Source organism: Lacerta agilis, chromosome 14, assembly GCF_009819535.1.
Source record: "Lacerta agilis isolate rLacAgi1 chromosome 14, rLacAgi1.pri, whole genome shotgun sequence".
In the NCBI taxonomy this organism is placed as follows: domain Eukaryota; kingdom Metazoa; phylum Chordata; class Lepidosauria; order Squamata; family Lacertidae; genus Lacerta; species Lacerta agilis.
In genome coordinates, this window is record NC_046325.1 from 12916115 (window position 1) to 12938164 (window position 22050).

General features: G+C 47.4%; 1 protein-coding gene across 1 annotated transcript; it reads right to left on the bottom strand.

Moving 5' to 3' along the window:
* Nucleotides 1–2339: 2339 nt before the first annotated feature.
* LOC117058303 (zinc-binding protein A33-like) lies at nucleotides 2340–12740 on the bottom strand. Its single transcript, XM_033169386.1, has 6 exons — nucleotides 12067–12740; nucleotides 9495–9590; nucleotides 8361–8597; nucleotides 5801–5823; nucleotides 5176–5300; nucleotides 2340–3111 (listed from the first exon to the last, which is right to left on the bottom strand). The coding sequence occupies exons 1-6, from the start codon at nucleotides 12535–12537 to the stop codon at nucleotides 2561–2563; spliced, it is 1503 nt and encodes a 500-aa protein (XP_033025277.1). The 5' UTR covers nucleotides 12538–12740; the 3' UTR covers nucleotides 2340–2560.
* Between the last annotated feature and the right edge of the window lie 9310 nt (nucleotides 12741–22050).

Sequence of the window (22050 nt, forward strand, 5' to 3'; positions counted from 1 at the left end):
GGTTAAACTTTTCATACTCCCCCCTCTCCCACCGAGGGGAGCAAAATATCCAAACCCCCCTCTCACAGGAGCACACAAAATCATTCCACATTTAACCTCATATTATACTAAAATCATTGCTTAAGCCCAGCCCCTTTCCTGGGCCAGGTATTCATACATCCAACAAATTCATCTTTTAAACTGACTTCCCCAAATCCCCCCTATTGACTTCAAAATAAACATATAATGGAAAATGCTTAAAAAAGAAAAACCAGCCAAATTTTTGAGGCCGAAAGGAGGGTAGGGGGATAAAATTGGTAGAGGAATTAGAAAAGTGCAGAAGTACAATGAAGCGGAGGAAGAAAAGAAAACGTTAGTAATTAATTATGGAATATAAATATTCATAAAAATGTTAAGGAGGAAAGAAATGTGGTTTAAATTAGATTTGGAAGATGAGAGGAAAACTGGAAATTATTCCCTTATTTTGAGTCGGTTCCCTGTAAAATTCTGTGTGAATGACTATCGCACTATAGTGGATGCTATATGTGTGTTGTTTCAGAATGCATCATAATTGTTCCGGAAATCTGGAAGGAATAAAACGGCTCTTACGTCTACCAAGCATCCAAACAAGGAACACCCAAACTGATGCCTCCCAAGAGCAGATATATATATAACAGATCAAGGAAGAACTGAGCCACAAATTCCTTTAGAAAGGTGCACAGGTGTTAAAATTTAAACAACCCCTTCCCTGTTCAGACACACAGACAACCTGCACTCACCTCTGAAAACATGACCCAACCCATCATCCGAGGAGAAGCCTCCAGGCTGATCCGACTGATACCTTTCTACCATCACCCCATCCTCCCCTGAGGCGTCATCAGTAGACCCGCGCCCTCCCTTTCCCAGAAGCACCCAGGTATAACATGTCTCTTTGGGCACAGCTTCTGCAGGGATCTGGGCCTCTAGCTCCCTTAGATGCTTGTCAGACACCGCAAGTGGGAGCACACAAGGCACTTTTATTTGATCCAGATGAACAGTCATTACTCAGAAGAAAACCCCATTGCATTCAACAGGGATTACTAGCAGTGAAGTAAGGTTAAGATTGCAGCCAGAAGGAGCTGCAATTAATTCTCATTTATTTCCATGGGAATGGCAATTGTCTGAGGACACCATTTCGCTTTGTCCTGTTTACAAGAAGAGAAAAGAATCTTAGCAGCCCGGAAAGGAGGGTTGCCTCTGTACCTCTGGAAGTTCTTGGACTCCATCTCTCATCAGCCCCAGCCAGCACAGCCAACAGTCGGGGATGATGGGAGTCGTAGTTCAACACCTGGATGGGTTGTAGGTTAGCCACCCCTGCTCTAGAGTTACCGATATCTTTGGCAGAGAGTAAGCTAGGGAGACTAATCCTGGGCTTTGCAGGTATTTGCTTTTGCACAAACACACACACAGCACTAACTGTGATTAACAGGAAACATTTTATTCCGATGGCAAAACGTTTCCACTTCTGCCTTCCTCTGTTGCTCCAATAAAAAATGAAATGTTGCTGTTGTCAACGTGGCAGTTTCGGAGATGTTCAGAAAGGCATCGTTCGCTGAAGCTATGGGATATTGGTGCTGCCCTCTCCAGGCTGAGGTTACGTGGCTTTAATGCGTCCCTGCGTGTACATTCAGAAGTTCCCCCTCTTTGCTAAAGTAGGAGGATCAGTTGGTTCCCATTTCAGAACCGAAACGTTTAGCTTCTGGCTGCTCTACCTCATCACTCAAAATTGAGGGTGTGTGGTTTCTAAAAAAATGTGCATAGGTCACTTGTCGTTTTACATTGTCCAGAACTTCATCATTTACTTGCAAGTCTCTTTTCTGCCCTCCCTCCCTCCTCCTATATTACTATCCTTATCTGTGCCAATATTTCCTTCAAGGCAGTGCCCCAGGTTCTGATACACCACAAAACAATGCAAACTCCTATCATACTTTTATTATAATAAGAATAAGAATAAGAATGATTTATTATTTATACTCCGCCCATCTGGCTGGGTTTCCCCAGCCACTCTGGGCAGCTCCCAACAGGATAATAATAATAATAATAATAATAATAATAATAATAATAATAATAAATCAATAAAACATCAAACATTAAAAACTTCCCTAAACTGAAGGGCTGCCTTCAGGTGTCTTCTAAAAGCCAGACACTTGTTTATCTCCTTGACATCTGATGGGAGGGTCTTCCAGAGGGAGGGTGCCACTGCCAAGAAGGCCCTCTGCCTGGTTCCCTGTAACCTCACTTCTCGCAGTGAGGGAACTGCCAGAAGGCCCTCGGAGCTGGACCTCAGTGTCCGGGCTGAATGATCAGGTATACTGGGCCGAGGCTGTTTAGGGCTTTAAAGGTCAGCACCAACACTTTGAATTGTGCCCATTCTTTCATTGGGAAGCTCAGATCAACTTTGCACGGGGCGCCAATGGTTTCCTAGCCAGGCACCACCTGGTCCAAGTCCTCCTTTTTCCAGCAACTCAACATAAATTAAGACCGTTTGCAAATGAAACAGGGTCCTGGCGGGGCTTGCTGGGACTTCCAGGTACAGCCTTTGCTATGTCCGCAGGGACAGGAGGTGGAGGGCTTCGCCGTTGAGCCCGTCTTTGTTGACTCCAGGGCTGAACATGGGGTAGAGGCGCTCGGAGAAGATGTCCGAAAAGGTGTAGATGTGGAGCATGGTGTCAGCATCATAGAAGGAGACCTGCCCTGCTTCGTAGTCCAGGTAGACCCCGACTTTCTGGGGCTTGGCCTTGAGGGACAGCAGCTTGGGGGGAGACTCAAGGGCCTTGTATTCACTACCGTTCCTCAGCCAGATGGCCCAGAATCCATTGCTGGGCTTGACTTTCACTTTGGCTTCCTTCCTGTTGACGGACTCCTTGGCCAAACCAATGTCCCAGCTGGTTTTATTCCTCACCTCTACTTCCCAGTAATGGCGTCCTGAGGTAAATCCCTGAGCGCCCAGCACACACACGCACTTACTGAACCTCTCAGGCCCGTCAGGGACCTCATCCTCAGGGTTGTCTTCAAGACGAACACTATCAAGGTCCTTGGAGAGCACGAGGTTGGGGTGGTTGGTGGCAGGATCCAAGGTGATTTGACAGGGAGCTGTTGGGATACGACCAACGTAATGGTTACCGACACCTTACATTACATTCAGAAATGTTGAAGGCAGGGTAGATCTACACTAAGCAGAGGATTTTCTGGGCCCAGCACACTGCATGTGCATCAGGCCCGCCACCCTTCTCACACAAAGAGAACAAGTATCTGCATATCCTTTGTTTCACATACAAATTCGTATTGTGTTTGGCAAGTACTGTATGTTAGAGGGCCTGGTGACAAATCAGGGGCCACACACAACAAGACAGACAGAGAACTCAGCTACATTCGACAAAATGCAGCGTTATAAATGCGTTATAACACTGTGGCACCAGATGGAACTGTAGAGCTAAAATCGCAACTCAGTGATATTTTCAGTTGTGAGCATTACAATGGTTTCTCACAGAGCGTTTTCACAGGGGTTTTTTTTTATAGCTGTGTAGATCTAGCCACAATGTCAACAGGAGAAACTTTTCCTGTAATTATAGTTCCAGTCTTGGAAAGCCATAACCTGTTAAATTTCTGCCTGCCGCATAGTGGTTAAAGATAATAATAATAATAATAATAATAATAATAATAATAATAATAATAAACTGCCCATCAGGCTGAGTTTCCCCAGACACTCTGGGTGGCTTCCGACACACATAAAAACATTTTTAAAATGTCAAACATTTAAAAACTTCCCAATGCAGGGCTGCTTTCAGATATCTTCTAAAAGTTATGCAGTTCTTTATTTCTTTATCTCCTCAGATAAAGCCCTGCTCTTCTCTAATGTCCACCCTAAACCACAAAAGAACTCAAGTTTCACAAGCTGCAACCCAGTTGTGTTAAATGGAGATCTTTCGTCATCTGGCACTCGGTACAAGAGCAGGCATGGCACTTCATAGAATCATAAAACTGTAAAATTGGAAGGGACCCCAAGGGTCATCTAGTCAAGCCCCCTGCAATGCAGGAATCTTTTGGGGCTCAAACCCACGATCCTGAAATTAAGGGTCTCATGCTCTAACAGCTCAGCTATCCCAGTTTGCTTCAGATGGGGCAGGGGTCAAAAGAGATGCAAGATTCCACACACACACACACACACACACACACACTGTTGGATGGATAGTGGCTAACAGATTGAGGTTGAATCCTTACAAGACAGAAGTACTGTTTTGGGGGGACAGGGGGTGGGCAGGTGTGGGGGACTCCCTGGTCCTGAATGGGGTAACTGTGCCCCTGAAGGACCAGGTGCGCAGCCTGGGAGTCATTTTGGACTCACAGCTGTCCATGGAGGCACATGTTAATTCTGTGTCCAGGGCAGCTGTCTACCAGCTCCATCTGGAATACAGGCTGACACCCTACCTACCCACAGACTGTCTCACCAGAGTGGTGCATACGCTAGTTATCTCCTGCTTAGACTACTGCAATGCGCTCAGAAACTACAACTAATCCAGAATGTGGCAGCCAGACTGGTGACTGGGAGTGGCTGCCGAGACCACATAACACCGGTCCTGAAAGACCTACATTGGATCCCGGTACGTTTCCAAGCACAATTCAGAGTGTTGGTGCTGACCTTTAAAGCCCTAAATGGCCTTGGCCCAGTATACCTGAAGGAGCGTCTCCACCCCCATCGTTCAGCCCGGACACTGAGGTCCAGTGCTGAGGGCCTTCTGGCGGTTCCCTCACTGAGAGAAGTGAGGTTACAGGGAACCAAGCAGAGGGCCTTCTTGGTGGTGATGCCCGCCCTGTGGAACATGCTCCCATCAGATGTCAAAGAAATAAACAACTTTCAGACTTTTAGAAGACACCTGAAGGTAGCCCTGTTTAGGGAAGTTATTAATATTTGATGAATTATTGTATTTTAATATTTTGTTGGAAGCTGCCCAGAGTGGCTGGGGAAACCCAGCCAGATGGGCGGGGTATAAATAATTTATTTATTTATTTATTTATTTATTTATTTATTTATTATTATTATTATTATTATTATTACAGAGCAGCACTGGCCTCAAGTGGCAGATTTTGCCACAGTATCACAGAAACACTTTATGCCAAGCTGTTGTGGCAATAAATCCTCATCGCTCCAATACTTACAAGGTCTCAGAGCTGGCAGCATCTCCTTCCACACCATGTACTGAATAGGGCCCTTAAATTGGCCCAGGCTGAACTCACGGGCGACCACAGGCAGTGTGGATCCTTTCTCATCACTAGGGCAATATCTGCAAGAACAGGGGGGGAAATCGTATAAAGTTGAATACATGATTATGAGTGTCACAAGCTGCTCTTTATCTCCACCTAGTGGCCAGATCTGAAAGTGCTGCTCTTTGTACTAATACTCATTTACAGGTAGCCCCTAAATATGAGTCATATTACATTATTCAAACACGGGAGTGGTTGCTAGTGTGGATTAATCGATGCAAAAGGCACTGGTGTTATATTCCTGATCTTAGCAGGGAATGAGCTCTAGTTGTGGATCACAGATCATGAGTCGAAAACAAACAGCAGACAGAGAAAGCTGGAAGCAGAGTTGTTTTTTTAATCATTTTTAAAAGTGATGGGGAGAGGCAGAAGATCCGGGAGCCACAAAAGACCCTGGCCCACCCTCTAACAATATTGCTGGCACAGCTCTAGTTACATCCCCAGATGAAGTCAAATAAATGCATGTTTGTTGAGAGGGTTGAGAACAGAAGCAGGAGGTTCAGTCGTAGGGTCTACTCACTTTTCTGTGAAGGCTTTGATGTCCTGCAAAAAAAGAAAAAAGGGAAAAGGGAATCTGCAGAGATGTTCTGACCATTTAGAATATAGTTTCCTGGCTATCACAGAACCTGCTTAAAACAGGACGTCTTAAATTATTTTTCATCACCGTTATGGGTTTCCTACCCTGTTTAAGGAAGTTTTTAACCTGTGACATTTTAATGTATTTTTAAGCTTTGCTGGAAGCCGCCCAGAGTGGCTGGGGAAACCCAGCTAGATGGGAGGGGTACAAATAAGAAATTTTATTACTATTATTATCACTATTATTATCACTATTATTATTACTATTATTATTATCCTCACACGGGAACCCAGAGTGTCATGCAGCAATCGCAGATGTCAATCACGATAACACCCATTGCTAAAATAGTAGCTAAAACCTATATCAAAACTCAAAAGTGTGATGCTACAGGCACCGTAAATATAGTAATACTTAAGCTAATGGACTCCTCACTGCGTCTATGTACCAAAGGTTTGAATGAATGACTAAATGCATCTTCAAGTGACGCTTAACAGTTGTCAACCATGAGGACAGCCAACTTTCCCCAGGGTTGGGAGTTCCATGAGCGGGACAGCCACCACCAAGCAGGCCCTGCCTCATGACACCATCCCATGGGCAATACCTTTCGACAGGACCATGTGCTGGGCCTCCCCTGACAGTCACAGAAAATGGGCCGGCCCATATTGAGAGAGGCCATCTTGGGCCCCAAGCCATCGCAAAACTGGTCGTAATATCCCAGCCAAGGTCTAAACCAGGGGTGGGGAACCTCAGGCCTCGGGGCAAGGAGACAAAAGTAGCTCTCCAAGCTTTTTTGGGTGTGAAACCAGTTGTGCAAAGGCAAAGATTCATATTGGTTGCCCCGCCCACTTTTGCCCCCTGGCCACGCCCACCAATGGCATGTGCCCCCCCCCAGGAGGCTGTCTAGAAGGAAATGCAGTCCTTGGTCAGAAAAAAGGTCCTCCACCCTTGGTCAAACGGAAGCAAGCAATGCAATTGCCTGTCACACGAGGCTTCTCATGACCTCATCCAAGATGATGGCTGGATTTGTGTGTTGCAGCCGGATTATATAAATTGAGGCAGTCACGGTGACTTTCTGTAGCCTAGGGCTTGCTCAGCAAAGGAAACGCTCTTGCTGGCTTCCTTGTTTCTTGTGTTTATTCCATGGGGGTTTCCTTCCCCCACATTCAAAGCTTTTAAAAATTACTTCGGTTGAACCTCTCTTTCTTTTCAGCAACCCAGCGCTCTGGTGGTTTACAGCTTGTTATGGAACTTTAACCCACCTGGTGCCTTCTTTAGGCATCAGGCAAAAACGTTCCTCTTCACCCAGGCCTTCGGCTTATTCATATTCTACAGCCTTTAAAATGTTGGGGGGGGGAATACTGTTTTGTTTTTAAGTTTTTAATTTGTGCTTTTATGCTGAATTTCTATCTTGTGAAACGCCCCGAGGTGAAGGGCGGTGTTTAAATTTAATAACTAATAATAATTAATCCCACCCTCTCTAAAAGGGTTTGCAGTTCTTCCAAACTTTGCATCACTGGCAGCATAGTCACCATCTCTGGGGGACCATGGGTGCCGAGGCACACACAAAATTTTTACTGTGGGTGCCTGGCTGGGTGACTAATAATTATTATTATTCCTTCCTTCCTTCCTTCCTTCCTTCCTTCCCTACCCATCTGGCTGGGTTTCCCCAGCCACTCTGGGCGGCTCCCAACAGAATATTATTAATAATAACAAAAAAGCAATAAAACATCAAACATTAAAAGCTTCCCGAAACAGGGCTGCCTTCAGATGTCTTCTAAAAGTCAGATAGTTGTTTATTTCCTTGACATCTAATGGGAGGGCGTTCCACAGGGCGGGCGCCACTACCGAGAAGGTGCTGTGGCAGGGCACTCAGTCCAGGCCCTTCCGCTGTGACAGGGGGCTCCATCGGGCCCTTCTGCTTCGGCGGCAACATATGACATCACGCACGCGTGTGACATCACACACATGTGCCAGGCACCCACAATGCTGGGTGGAACTCGGCGCGCCTGTCGGGCAGATTTCATTGGCTCTGCTTTCCACATCTTAATCCGAATCCTTTGCAGGTGCCACTCCCCTGACACCCCCTTTCTACACAGGTACAGATTTGTCATACCTTCTGCTAGATACTAACAAGCAAATAGAAAGGTTGCAAGGACTCAGGCCAGGATGAAAATAAACAATGGTTTCCTCTATTTTTGTTGTTTAAAGTATGACACAAATTCCAGTTGCAATGATTTTTAACTCCAGGACAAGGCCCTGTTTTGTTTATTCTTCACCAGCAGTCGATTCTTAGTTTTATGGTCAAAGTGTACCAGGTACACTCTATCTGATTTCCTGAATTCCCCAAGGACTTCCAATTTTTTCAGATAATAATAAGCAAACAGACGGAAACATATTTCATTTGCATGTGCAGGATGTGGAGTACCTCTGCCTGCAATCCAGAAATGAAGCCCACCCACCACCCACTCACCCACCCTGTAGATTCATTCAGAGACACACTGACCTTAAGGAAGGTTTCGGGGTCCAGCTGCTCCTCCAGCCGTGCCTGGATCTTTGCCACTTGTTCCTCAGCCACGCGGACTTGCTCCTGCCCGTTGCGCTGGTTCCTTTCCAGCTCGCTGAGGAGGAGCTCTTCCTCGCGCCGGATCTCCCTCCTCATCGCCGCCTCCTTCTCCTGGAGCCACTGGTGGAGCTCGGTGAACTGGGCCGAGAGGTGCTGCTCCAGGCGGAGGCGCTGGGCCTTGGGAAGGAACAGCAATGGAGGGGAAAGGAGGACATGTGAGCAATGGGCACCGGCTCTGATCCGGCAGCCCCAGTGTGCTTAGAGAAAAGGGACTGTTTGAGGGAGGAAGCCAGCAGCCAAGTGTTAGCCTCCCAGACTGAACTGGGGTGCGCAAGGCTGTTATTTCTTTCATTTAGAAGTGGCAGAAACATTACATGCACTTTTTAATAAATAATAATAATAATAATAATAATAATAATAATAATAATAATAATTTATTACTTATACCCCACTCATCTGGACAGGCCTCCCCTGCCACTCTGGGCAGCTCCCAACAGAATTTCAAAAAGACAATAAAACATCAGTCATTAAAAACTTCCCTAAACAGGGCTGCCTTCAGGTGTCTCCTAAAAGTCAGATAGTTGTTTATTTCCTTAACATCTGGTGGGAGGGCCTTCCACAGGGTGGGTGCCACTACCGAGAAGGCCCTCTGCCTGGTTCCCTATAACCTCACTTCTCACAGTGAGGGAACCGCCAGAAAGCCCTCCGAGGTGGACCTCAGTATCCGGGCAGAACGATGGGGGTGGAGATCCTCCTTCAGAAGAATATTTTATTCTTTTTTTCCATATAGAAAATTGTTACCCAACAATTATATTGCAATTCAACAAAACTAGCGACTTCCCGCTCACCCGACGTCAATGTTTATAACCCAAGTTACATGCGATTGCGCTTTAAGGCTCCGTCCTATCTCATGTCCCCCTCTCGGACATGTTTCTTAATTGATTCTGCCGTTTTCTGACACTTCAAACCGGGCATTAAACGCACATCAAAAAGCAAAAAGTGTGTGTGCTTTAAGTAACATGCAGCCTGGCTCCATGAAACAATGGCGGAAGCATCAAAGAGGCTTGGACTCACAGAGATTTCCGGAAATTTCTGGGCGCTCTGCTCTTGCAGCGATTTCGCCGCTTGGGCTCTGGATCCCAGCACCGCCTGAGCAGCTGTCAGGACCTCCTGCATGGAAACAGACATGGCAAAGAATGAACACAAAAGGGCAATGTGGATACATTGGAAACTGCTGCTCATGTAGGGCCGCCAACTAGCCACAGCGATCAATAGCCTGGTTAGGGGGTCTTGTTGTTGTTGTTGTTGTTGTTGTTTGGTTGCTTGGAATTGGGAAAACCAAAAGGCAACATTAGCCCACTTTACCAGCCATTAGGAGGAGACATAAACTTTATGCTGGGCTCCGCCTCTCAAAGAAACACACCCAGTTCGTTGTTATTAATAGGACGTGACTTTTTCTACCTGGCAATATTCCAAAAAGTGAAAGAGGTTCTGTTTTTGTGTTTTTGTTTCTGGCCAATGTTTTGAGCTTTAATTTTAAACGCAATTCGCCAAAATCTACACTGCCGACATGGGCTGCCATACGTCCGGATTTCCCCAGACAATTCAGCGATTTCCACCCGGATGCTGCTTACGAAGTCTTTGCCCGGGAGATTCCGGATGTATGGCAACATGGTTCCAGCAACATGAACGACACCCTCTTCAAAATAAACTGCCTGCACTCCTTTCTTTTTCCTACCCCCTTTCCCAATTTGGCATGTTCCTTTTCACCAGACGCTGCCGTTTTTGGAGTGAAGCCTGGATTAGCAGCTTGTATTTATTAAACGGCGTGTTTAGCGAAGTCACCGTCCTGAGTAACAACGCACGTAGCGATGTCTCACCTGGTTTTCATGGCTCTGCAAGTGATCAACGCTTGCAGCAGCTTGAGCAAGAAGGCAGCGCACACCCACCCAGAGGTGCCGGTGCTCAGAGTGAATGCAAAACCAGCTCACCAACCAAGAAAGTCAGGGAAGCAGTCCAAAGAGCGGCAAGGTACCTGAGAGGCACAGCAGACGTGAAACTAAAGGGAGCCACTGGGTGAGATGCAGCCCCCTCTAGGGCATCGCAGCTAGCGGAAATGTTTGGAAACATACAGCTAAAGCAGCTCGATGTACAACTCTGAATCACATCTAGGAAAGACTGTTTGCCTAGAGTTGCGAAACTGAGCCCAAGGTTCAAGCAACAGGCATCCTTTTTTTTTTCTTCAAAAATGAGTAACGGTCAGGTGATGTGTGAGCCATTCTTCCACTCTGAGACCCACAGGTATCACAGAATAAATTGCACATCCAGATTAATCATGTGGAACAGCCCCATGGAGATTGCAACACAGATCAGACCAAAAGGTAAGGAACTCATTGCTTAAAGAAGAAGAAGAGAAGAAGAGTTTGGATTTGATATCCCGCTTTTCACTACCCGAAGGAGTCTCGAAGCGGCTAATGTTCTCCTTTCCCTTCCTCCCCCACAACAAACACTCTGTGAGGTGAGTGGGGCTGAGAGACTTCAAAGAAGTGTGACTAGCCCAAGGTCACCCAGCAGCTGCATGTGGAGGAGAGGAGACGCGAACCCGGTTCCCCAGATTAGGAGTCTACCGCTCTTAACCACTACACCACACTGGCTCTTGCAGCTTATTCTTCTTTCTTTCTTTTAAACTCCCCACACATACTAAGCTAATATATAAGAGACCCAGAGGCCAGCTCTTTCCTATCTATGTTGTGTACCAGCCTGAGATCTACGGACGAAGGGTGGCATGCAAATTTAATAATGATATGCTTCTTGGGCTTTGGTTTGCTTTTCACAGTAAGGAATCTAAACATGAAGCCTACACCTGCATTCTGAAATAAGGCAGTCCGAACAGGGCTTTACTACATTACGATTCTGAATGTGCCAGGTAACAGTCACGTCCAATTGCAAACATTATGAGAAAACATTTGATGTAAAAATGCTCTCCTGTTTCTACAAGCACGGGCCAGCTAAGTGGAGAACGTGCTTTGCTGAGCTGCAAAAATTAAGCTATAACGTCCAGCGAGGCGGAATTCTGGTTGCGTTGACTGTCGCTGAAAACTGGACGGGCCTAAGAAGTGCAAGTTGCGACGCGGCATGGCACCCCCTAGTGGCGCAACGGGCTACTGCAGCCAGCAACAATAGGCGGTTGTGCAACAGGGTAGAAGTTTGGGGCAGAAATGGCAGGTCCCGCTCAGTGGAATAAACAGAAGCACCACAGCCACCCAATTCAGCCCTGCTGTCTTGCCATTCTTTGGAAGCCAGTCAAGTAACAGGCATCATCGCCTAAAAGCAGAGGAGGGCGGACGTGTCAGATCTAGCCCATTCCTCCCCCTTTATCTCCCAAAGACTCACAGTTAAATAAAAGCCTAGGCTAGGGATTTGGAAGCTAGGGGGTTGTTTTCAGGCTCAGTAACTGAACCCAGTGCACAGTTCTTCCACATTTGAGTATTCAAAGGCAGCTGGAGGGCACTAGCATGGGGGGAAGTCTGATCTGCCCTGGATGCTTTAGCTGAGATTCCTGCATTGCAGGGGGTTGGACTCGATGACCCTTGGAACCCAACTCTAGGATTCTATGATCTAGGATGCTTGAGCGCCGCCTACCGACCTTGTAGCGCTCCACAGCCCCGTCCAACGGGATGCACTGGTGCCCCCAGTGATCCGGCTGCAGCGCCCTCACCAGGCAGCCGTCGTCGGCGCAGAAGAGCAGCTCTCCCTGCACTTCGTCATCCAGCAGCCCGTCGGGCTCGGCGTCTTCGTCGCTCGCCCGGGCGGACAGGGTCTCCAGGGTCTTCCGCGCCAGCTGGCCCAGGACGCGGTTAGCCGTGAATTTGCCCCCCGGGATCTCCCGGCGGCACTCCGGGCACGTGGGCAGAGGAGCGTCCTCCCCGTCGCTGCTGCTGCTGTCGCTGCTGCTGCCGCCACCGCCACCGACGGGCACCTCTGCCCAGTAACGGGCGATGCAATTCTGGCAATAGTTGTGCCCGCATTCCAGCATCACGGGGTCCTGGAAGAGCTCCAGGCAGATGGAGCAGATCAGGTCCTCGGCAAAGTGCTCCACTCCCGTCGGGGCCGCCATGGGGATCTCAGGCCTTTCCTACTACACAGCCCTGGAATCTGTATTTATCTTTCTCTCCCCTTGCTTTCCTGTTTTAAAGTTATTTTCTTCTATTGTGTGCAGGACACCGCCACCCTCCTCTTCCTCCTCCTCCTCTTCTGACTTTTCTATTTTTCAATTCTCCCCTTTTTATCTATTTGCTATTTACTGTATGCGCAGCTCTGTTATTCAAAAAAAGAAAAAAGGGCTAGAAATTACCTTTTTCTACTTCCTTCGTTCCCTCTCTCTATCTATCTCTCTTTTCTGTTCCTCTCGGTTCCTTCGTCGTATTTCCCCTGTCCTCCTCGCTTCCACCCCGTCGTCTACTCTCGCCTCTCTCTTTCACAGACGGTACGAGAACCAGTACAGATTTCTGGACGATTCTTAAAACGGTTTAAAGGTCTCCCGCTCTTACGTCCTGATTTGCCGCCTCTGCCGTTTCTTCGACCCCCGTCTTTAAAATCCCTCTCCTTTGGGTCAAGGAGCCGCCCCGCCACTCCTTCCTTGCGCCCGCCCCTTCGGTGCCAACATCCAGATGCATCACACCCGCGCCAAGCGATGAATGCCCCGCCCGCCCCGCCCCAGGAAACATCTGGAGGCTGGAGGGCATCAAACCGGTTCCAGGTGAGAGAAGAAAGTGGGGACTGGGAATAGGACTCCTCGGGGTCCCCTCTCCCTCCGGAAGTGCTGAGAGGGGATACTAGAATCATTGAACTGTAGAGCTGGATGGGACCACGAGGGTCATCTAGTCCAACCCCCTGTAATGCCAGAATCTTTTTGCCCAGCATGGCTCTCGAACCCAGGACCCTAAGATTAAGAGTCTCATGCTCTATCAACTGAGCTATATTGTTGAACAACCTCAATCTTGTTGGTAACCTCTGAGAGCAGGGCAGTGAACATGCCACTTTGGGTATACCTGAAGGAGCGTCTCCACCCCCATCGTCCAACCCGGACACTGAGGTCCAGCTCCGAGGGTCTTCTGGTGCTTCCCTCACTGCGAGAAGTGAGGTCACAGGGAACCAGGCAGAAGCCCTTCTCGGTGGTGGCGCCTGCCCTGTGGAACACCCTCCCATCAGATGTCAAGGAAATAAACAACTATCTGACATTTCATGGATGCACACGACAGCTCATACCAAGAACAAACTTAGTTGGTCTCTAAGGTGCTATTTTTTATTTTATTTTATTTTGACATTTAGAAGACATCTGAAGGCAGCCCTGTTTAGGGAAGCTTTTAATGTTTGATGTTTTATTGTGTTTTTAATATTCTGTTGCAAGCCACCCAGAGTGGTTGGGGAGGCCTGGCCAGATGGGTTCGGTATCAGTATTTTATTATTATTATTATTATTATTATTATTATTATTATTATTATTTCTCATTATTATCATCATCATCATCATCTGGGAAGAGGCAGGGTCCTATGAGGAAGAGGAGACAGTGGGGAAAGAAATAGGGAGTTGGAGAAAAGAAATAGGTTGGAGGAAAAAAACAGAAAGGTGCTCAGTCTGTGCCTCTAGCACCAGGGCAGGTTGTGTCTCCAGCTGTTTTTGGACCACAAACTCCCATCATCCCTAGCTAGCAGGACCAGTGTCAGGGATGATAGGCATTCCCTTTGTAACGTACTAAGTAAATTTCCCAACTTGAATTTGTATTCAGTGAGATCCCCTCTTCATAAACCTTAAATGCAGAGGTTTAGTATTTTTATTACTATCAGCAGCCCGATTAACAGTAGCCCAATACTGGAAACAACCTGCAGTTTTATAAGAGTGTATATTTAAAGAAGGTGAATAAATGAGCAAAATACAGTAGGTTAATTTGGATATGCAGAAGATATTAAAAATAAATTCAAGGAACAGTGGAAAGAGGGAGAAGGAAGTCAAGTTTTGAAATGTCAAAATGATTGTAAAATTAATGAAGTGTAGAAAATCAGTGAAATGTATAAACTTGAAAAGTATAATTTTTTATTTAAAAAAAAACCAACCTACAGAAATCCCCATTGAAATCTGGGTAAATAATATTTGGAATATGGCTCTATCAGGATGCTTTTCTCGTCACAGAAGGGTAATTTAAAGGCACTTCAAGAATAGACCCTTTTGGCAAGACTTGGCTTCCATTCTTTTCCTTTATAAATGAGACAGAAAATGCCTTTATTCCACCCACAACACAGGTATCTCTGCGGAGAGGATACTTGAATTGATAATGCATGAATAAACACCTTGCTTGTCTACTGCATATTAAACTTAATGTACCACCGGACAAGTTAATGTGGTTCTATGTTGTTCTTGTATTTACATAAAAATCAATAAAAAAATTATTTGGAAGTGGGGGGGAAGCATATTTGAACAACATTCCTCTTTGTTCAAGCTCTTTGTCACAGAAGTTTCGGAACAAAGTATAGTCTTCTTTAGAGTCTCTGAAATTGAAGTCTGGAATGCTAGTATCTTAGATACCAACTTTGCAGCAATTCTAGGCCTGACTGAATGTTTAGCTATATGCTCCCCATACCCCAGACTAGAGATCCAGAATTAGTGTAAAAAAAACAACAACACACCATTTTTTATTATTATTATCTCGGAAGGACAGAGCAGTGGAGATAATGGTGTCACCCTAATTCTGGGCAAGAGGGGAAAAAAAGATGCTCTGGCTTTAAATTTTCAAATGACTCATCATGCCTCACCCCAGAGTGGGAGGACTCGGTTATTAATGCCACACGCTTCACATCTCTTTTATGGCCGAGGGTATATTGCTAATCCTCTCTGGCATTACAGATTTTGAAAGGTTCCATTCATCTAAACACAAACATTAGTCATTCAGCCCCACAGGAAGTGGAGCAAAGGACTCTCTATCTCTGTGCGGTGCTGACTCAGACCCATTGTCTCCCCCCATGACCCAGGACAGCAGAAGGAGAAGTCCAGTGTGTTAGAGGAGACGGTAGAGTCGCCCAATGACTCCACTTCACCCACCTCCTGCCCCATATTCCTCACTTCAGTTGTGCAATATCTGGCACACCCCAGACTGCAGTTGGGTAACTGTTCACGAGCTCCTTGGCAAAACATAACATTATCGCCTGCAAGGTGGGGCACTTGAAGGGCAAATCAACCCACTCATATGGACAAGCTGGAACGTGTGCAGAGGAGGGCGACCAAGATGATCGAGCGTCTGGAAACCTAGCCTTAGTATTAATGAGATCGGGCGGTATGATTCTACTTTGAGGTTGTTAGTATGAGGAACAGTTGAAGAAGATGAAGAAGAAGAGGAGGAGGAGGAAGAGGAGGAGTTTGGATTTGATATCCCACTTTAACACTACCCTAGGGAGTCTCAAAGCAGCTAACAATCTCCTTTCCCTTTCACTCTGTGAGGTGAGTGAGGCTAAGAGACTTCAGAGAAGTGTGACCAGCCCAAGTTCACCCAGCAGCTGCATGTGGAGGAGCAGGGAATCGAACCCGGTTCACCAGATTACAAGTCTACTTCTCATAACCACTGCACCACACTGAGGGAGCTGGGTCTGTTTAGCCTGGGGGGAAAGGGGGACTTGAGAGGAGATACAATAGCCATCTTCAAATATCTCAAGGGCTGTCACCTGGAAGATGGAGCAAGCTTGCTTTCTCCTGCTCTGGAGGCTAGGACTCAAACCCATGGCTTCAAGTTGCAAGAAAGGAGATTCCGAATAAACATCAGGAAGAACTTTCTGACGGTAAGAGCTGTTTGACAGTGGAACAGACTCCTATGGGAGGTGGTGAACTTTCCTTCCTCGGAGGTTTTTGAACACCTGTGGTGTATGATGTAGCTGAGATTCCTGCAATCCTCAGGGTCCCTTCCAAATCTACAGTTCTATGATTCCAGGATACTGAAATGACCTCTGCATGTGGCTGGGCTGAAACATCCCGCTTCACTTGGACACAAGAAGTCAGCAACAAACAAACAAAAACAGCAGGAAGTCTCCTTGTGGGGTGGAGACTTCATATTGCTTTTCGGATGAACCCACTAGTTTCTCTTGAAAGGATCTGGACAGCAAAAGCCTGGTGGGAACAGGAAGGCAAGACCCAAAATACCAGCAAAGGATTTAATCTCTGTCAATGGCTGTGTCATGAGTGTTAACTATAATTTTTACAGGGGTTCTTGCAGAACCAAGTAACCTGGTTCTCATTATTGCAAATAAATATATTTCCCCGCACCGGTAGATTAATAAGAAAGTCCTGGCTAAATAAATCACATGAAATAACATTATGCTACTCAGAACATGGATTTATCATTGTTCCTCTCCGCCCCACAGAATAAATCCCAGTACATTTTTCCGCATTTGCTTCTCAAGAAATGGTGAGGGTGCCCACAGCAATGGCTGGTGCCCATTGGGGCTGGTAGGGTGGAATTCAGGGACGCCACCCATAGGTGTAGCCAGAGCCAATGAGAGGTGGAGCCAACCACTCTTCTCCCCACGCTCCTCCCTGTTGAGTTGGGGGGGGCAGTGCCTCATATACCCTGAAGGACGAGCCTCCACTGAGGGCAAGCCATGTGGGGCTCATCTTGAGCTCTGTCCAGTCTCTACCCCTCAATATCTGCCACCTGAGGCAGCCGTCGTCTCTCTCTGCCTAATGTTAGGGCCGGCCCCGACTGCAGAGCGTCGAAGTGGAAATGCCCCACTTGTCCTAACAGACTAGACTCCACCCAGTGTTGGAGGAAGGACCAAGACTTGAAGGTGGTCAAGAAAACCAATATCAGAGCCAAAATGGTGGTGGCATGGAGAAAAACCCCAAGCCTCAAAAACAACGTCCTGCACCAAAGCTGTTTTTGCTTTATATTTGGGGAGAACAGCTTTACAGCTCAGGTTCCCCCGCTTCTTGTCTTCCACACCTCAGATCTCTTTCCGCTGTGAAGAATTAGCTCCTTTTCACAGCACCTGAGGTGGAACGAACACTCGTACAAGCAGTATATTGCTGGCGTGTTAAAATGAGCCACACACAAGACAAAGCAGGTTTTTCCTGCCTGGTTTATCATTATTTCTACCCTGCCTCCCGGCACACTGCGTTTGAACGAGAATCTGAACTGATGGATTCCTTGGAATTTGGCAAGAAGTTAACCGAAGGCTTCCTAGATCCATTCCCTGCCCTGTTAATCAAAGTACTGTATTGTCGTCGTCACATTTATTAACTAACCTTCACCAGAAAGTGCCGCAGCAGGTTACAATTTGGAATTAAAAATTAAGCACAGCTGAAACAGATTGCCGTCACAGGAATTGGGTGGGTGTCTTGAAAACACACATCTCAGATACCAAAGAGGTGCCTCTTCAGCACCGGCTAAAAGGTACATCTTTGGGGGGGGGCGGGGATTCCACAGCTTAGGAACGGCTGCAAAAATGTCCCCTCCTGGTCCATTCTCACCCCTGAACTTCTGAGGGAGGTAGAACCACCAAGGGGGTCTCCTTTGCTGATCTTAACACCTGGGAAGGTCTGTAGGGAAGGGACCAGTCTTTTAAGATAGTTCCGTACTTCCATTTCAGAATCCAATTGCATTTCAAACATGTCATTTTCAGTTAGCTGCGATCTTTTTGGCATTTAGGGTTGCACAACCGAAGTCTTACGCCCGGGTTTCTGAGAAGGCAGAATTTTGCTGTTGGGGGGAAAGCACAGCAGTTTATAAAAAATGTCAATCCCAATGCAGTTCAGGTGAGAAGACCTGGAGTAAGCAGCCGACACCAGCTGTCCACTTTTATCATCCCCCGTTTGCAAAATAGGAACATTTATTTAAGAGTCTTGACGGTTTCCGTCCTATGCATCCCTCACAAAGGGGCTTGTCCACACAGGTCCAGTTTCAGTAAAACAGCAGCTGTCACATTTAGGCCTCATTGAGCTCAGGTGAGATTTTACCAGCTCCATCTGGGCTGGCTAGGCATCTCCCAGCTGATACGCAAAAAATTCCACCCACCTATAATCTTCTACGCAGCTGGTAGATTGATGTGAACTGTTTTGATCCTCCCCTGGTGCCAAGCTCCTACACTGCAGGAACCAACCGCCGCCAGTGCTGGCGTCTGAATCGAAATATAGGTCGATCGTTGCTGTGCCAGGCTGAAGGCGGCCCATGCCTGTAAAAGGAGCACCAGGGAAGACTTCAATAGCCATGTTGTCTTGGCCAGTCACAGAGACTATAGGCTAGAACAGAGGGGGGGAGGAGTTGTGTCCCTCCAGATACTGATGAACTACAATTCCCATCATTCCTGATCACAGGCTATGCTGGCTGAGGCTCATGGGAGCTGGAGTCCAGTAACAGCTAGGTCACAGTAACAGGTCACAGGTCATAGGTTCCCCATCCCTGTGGGCTTGATTGGGAATGTTTACTAAGGAGCCAAGAAAGCATTTAGTCAGTGCATGGATTTCTTCTTGTGGATTGGATGAGCCTTTGGGTCCCCTTCCAGCTCTAGGATTCTATAACAGGATTTTTCCACCACTCCCACCCCTCGCAAGTCCCCTAAATCTAGCGTGGGGATTTCCTCAACCCCCCGGAGCAGATCTGGGGACACAAAAATTGTGCAAGCAGGAATCCTTGCATAGATGGGATGCTTACGTAGAGCTGCACTGAATACAAGCCTAAATGCTCAGCTTAGGCAACAGGAGGATCTATGGTGCAAAGCGTGCAAGCCCACATGGGGGGACGGGGACGGGCAGGATGCCTCTGAAAACCAGTTGCTGGGAATCAGAACTGGGGAGAGTTGGTGTTGCGCTCGGGTCCTGCTTTTGGGCTTCACACAAGCATCTGGCCAGCCCCTGTGAGAACAGGCATCAGCTAGATAGCTCCATTGGTTATGATATCCAAACTTTTTTCAAAGAGGGCCAGATTTGATGAAATGAAGGGTCATGGAGGCCGACCAAAATTGTTGAGATTCTTTTAGGATTGAAGTTGTTGTGGCTTTTTAAGGATTTTACCCCAGGAAATAAACTGCCACAGGGGCCGGATTAAACCGAACGGCAGGCCAGATTAGGCCCCCAAAATGGACTTTGGACATGCCTGATTTACTCACTTGCCGACTGCGATGACACTGGGAGAGTATCCCAGCTGAAATCCTGGAGCTGCCAGTCAGTGCCACTCAGGATTACGCCCCCGAAACAGACTTTGGACATGCCTGGACTTAAGAGCATGGCACCGATAATGACAAGGTTGGAGGTTTGATCCCCACATGGGACAGCTGCATATTGCAGGGGGTTGGATCAGGGTCCCTAGCAACTCTACGATTCGAGGAAGTTGAACAAGATCGGCCACTGGCCTCATCCAACAGGGCCCTTCTTACACACTGATAATGCTACAGGCAACAAGGAAAGACACAATACAAACACTGCACCGCTCTGCCTTTTTATAAATCACAATTTTAATAGAAAGTTTAATGACAAAAATCATCACGAGATGGCACCATCGCTTTGGAGAAAATCCACCACACACAGCCAGCAGCACTCAAGACTCGGACTAAAGACAATGTATACACAAGTTTTTGTTTTAAACACACACACACACACACACACACACAAGAATCCATTTCAACCCTGACCTCTGAAACTTCAGAGGTGCGTTTTCTATCTCCACCCAGCTAACCTAGCACAGAAAGCATCCGAAAATCAACCCTGTGATCTGGCCAAAATCCCAACCCTCCCCCCTTTGTAGGAAAATGCAACTGGGGGCGAGGTTACCCTTGACAGACTAGGAGAAAGAAGGAAGGAAGGAAGGAAGGAAAGAAGGAAAGAAAGAAGGAAGGAAGGAAGGAAGGAAGGAAGAAAGAAAGAAAGAAAGAAAGAAAGAAAGAAAGAAAGAAAGAAAGAAAGAAAGAAAGAAAGAAAGAAAGAAAGAAAGAAAGATCATTGGTTACTCTTGATGCCACAGGAATAACTGAACCCAAAATAATCTCAGTTCAAGTAAACAAGGCCCCAGTTTAATGTTCCAATGCAGTCCTGGGCTGCAGTTTTCCTAGTGGGCCACAATGAACAAAGAGGGAAGGTCACCTTTGCTATGCAATGTTCACGGTTCCATTGGGTGGGGGGCAGAAGAGAGATCTCTGCCACCGCCACCCCAAATGTGGAATTCTCATCTGGACAGGCGTGTTGAAAACAAGAAAGTCTTCTAGAGCTCAGCTTATGTAAACGAGACCTCAAGGCCTGCTGCACACAAGGGAAGACGGCTGGCTAAGGCACTCCTGGAAATCTGGGGCACCCTCGTCTTGGTGAAAACAGGACCATCACCACCCTACGTTTTCGGCCACACTGCATCTTCCGGGACTGGAAACTCTCAACATGGCAGAGCGGCTCCTGAGGAATTTGGCGCCAAGGTCTCATGGGAAGAAATGGCTGGCGGGTTGGCAAGATGGCAGCTTCAGAGGCCTTCTTGGTGACTAGGCCTGCCTGTTGCAGCCAAATGGAAGCCACCTGAAACCATCTTCATATGAGACTCGCACACAGGTCAAGAGCAGCCGGCCAGGCAAGTTAGTGGAGGGTGCAGGAACTCCCAGATCTTATTTCAAATCCAGCTGGGGACCACCACTCCGCTTGAAACCCTGGACAGCTGCTGCCAGTCAGTGTGGACAATACTGGGCTAAAGGGACCGATACTCAATACGAGGCAAGGCAACTCCCTAGGCTTCCAACTCACCCCTCCGGAAGGAGGATCCGCGGCTGCTGCGCGGAGAGGCGGGCAACGTGGGGGGTTGTCCTGAGCCATCTTCCACGTGGCAGCCGCAGAACGCCAACACACACCTTCACCTGATGGGCCACGCTTGCAGGAAGGCAGGCGTTTTAGACAGACCCAGGAAAGAGGTCCCAAAGCGGAGGAATGGCGGGGAATTGCAACTCCCCGTCAGCCCAAGGCCAGAGACGATGGGAGTTGCAAGTCCAGCAACACCGGAAGGGCCCGTAATTTCTGCATGTCTGCTGGCGGCGGTTCAGGGTTCAATCCCTGCCACTTTCAGTTGAAAGGAACCCTGCAGAAGAATTCCCCCACCCCAAGATCTTGGGAGAGGCATCCCAAGGTGGTCAGAACGCACAGCACCAAGCTAGACAAGCCCCCTTGGTCTACTTCAATATTAAGGCAGCTCCTTCTGTAAAGTGGCTGCCACCAACTTAGATGGCTTTCAAAGAGAATGAGGCAATAATTTGTGGAACGTAAGGCTGTCAGTGACTGCCAACCACATGGGCTAGCTAGCTTAATACAGCAGAGGAATGCTGAGAATCGCTGTTGCGCTTGTGTCGTTCTTGCGGGCTTCCTGTAGGCGTCTGGTTGGCCACTGTGAGAACAGGATGCTGGGCTGATCCAATAGGGCCCATCTTACCTCCTTATTCCCGCCCCCGCCCCCTTTCCCCGCAACAGGGCGATCCTCTCACACAATCCAGCGCTTTCAACACACTTTTTTTTATATAAAAGGCAAAGCATGCTATGGCTGCTCATTTGGCACTGGTGTTTCTCTCCCGTCGTCGGTAAACTTGGAAAAAACAAAACGCGTTTGCACGGTTGCTCGCCCCTCAAACCA

What these genes read in the sequence shown, in the direction of transcription:
- LOC117058303 (XM_033169386.1), bottom strand. Translation starts at nt 12,537, where the DNA reads ATGGCGGCCCCGACGGGAGTGGAGCACTTTGCCGAGGACCTGATCTGC. An exon ending in ACCCCGAAACCTTCCTTAAG is followed by an intron (nt 5,824 to 8,360) that starts GTCAGTGTGTCT and finishes CTTTTTTTGCAG; the next exon opens with GACATCAAAGCCTTCACAGA. An exon ending in GCTGCCAGCTCTGAGACCTT is followed by an intron (nt 3,112 to 5,175) that starts GTAAGTATTGGA and finishes GTATCCCAACAG; the next exon opens with CTCCCTGTCAAATCACCTTG.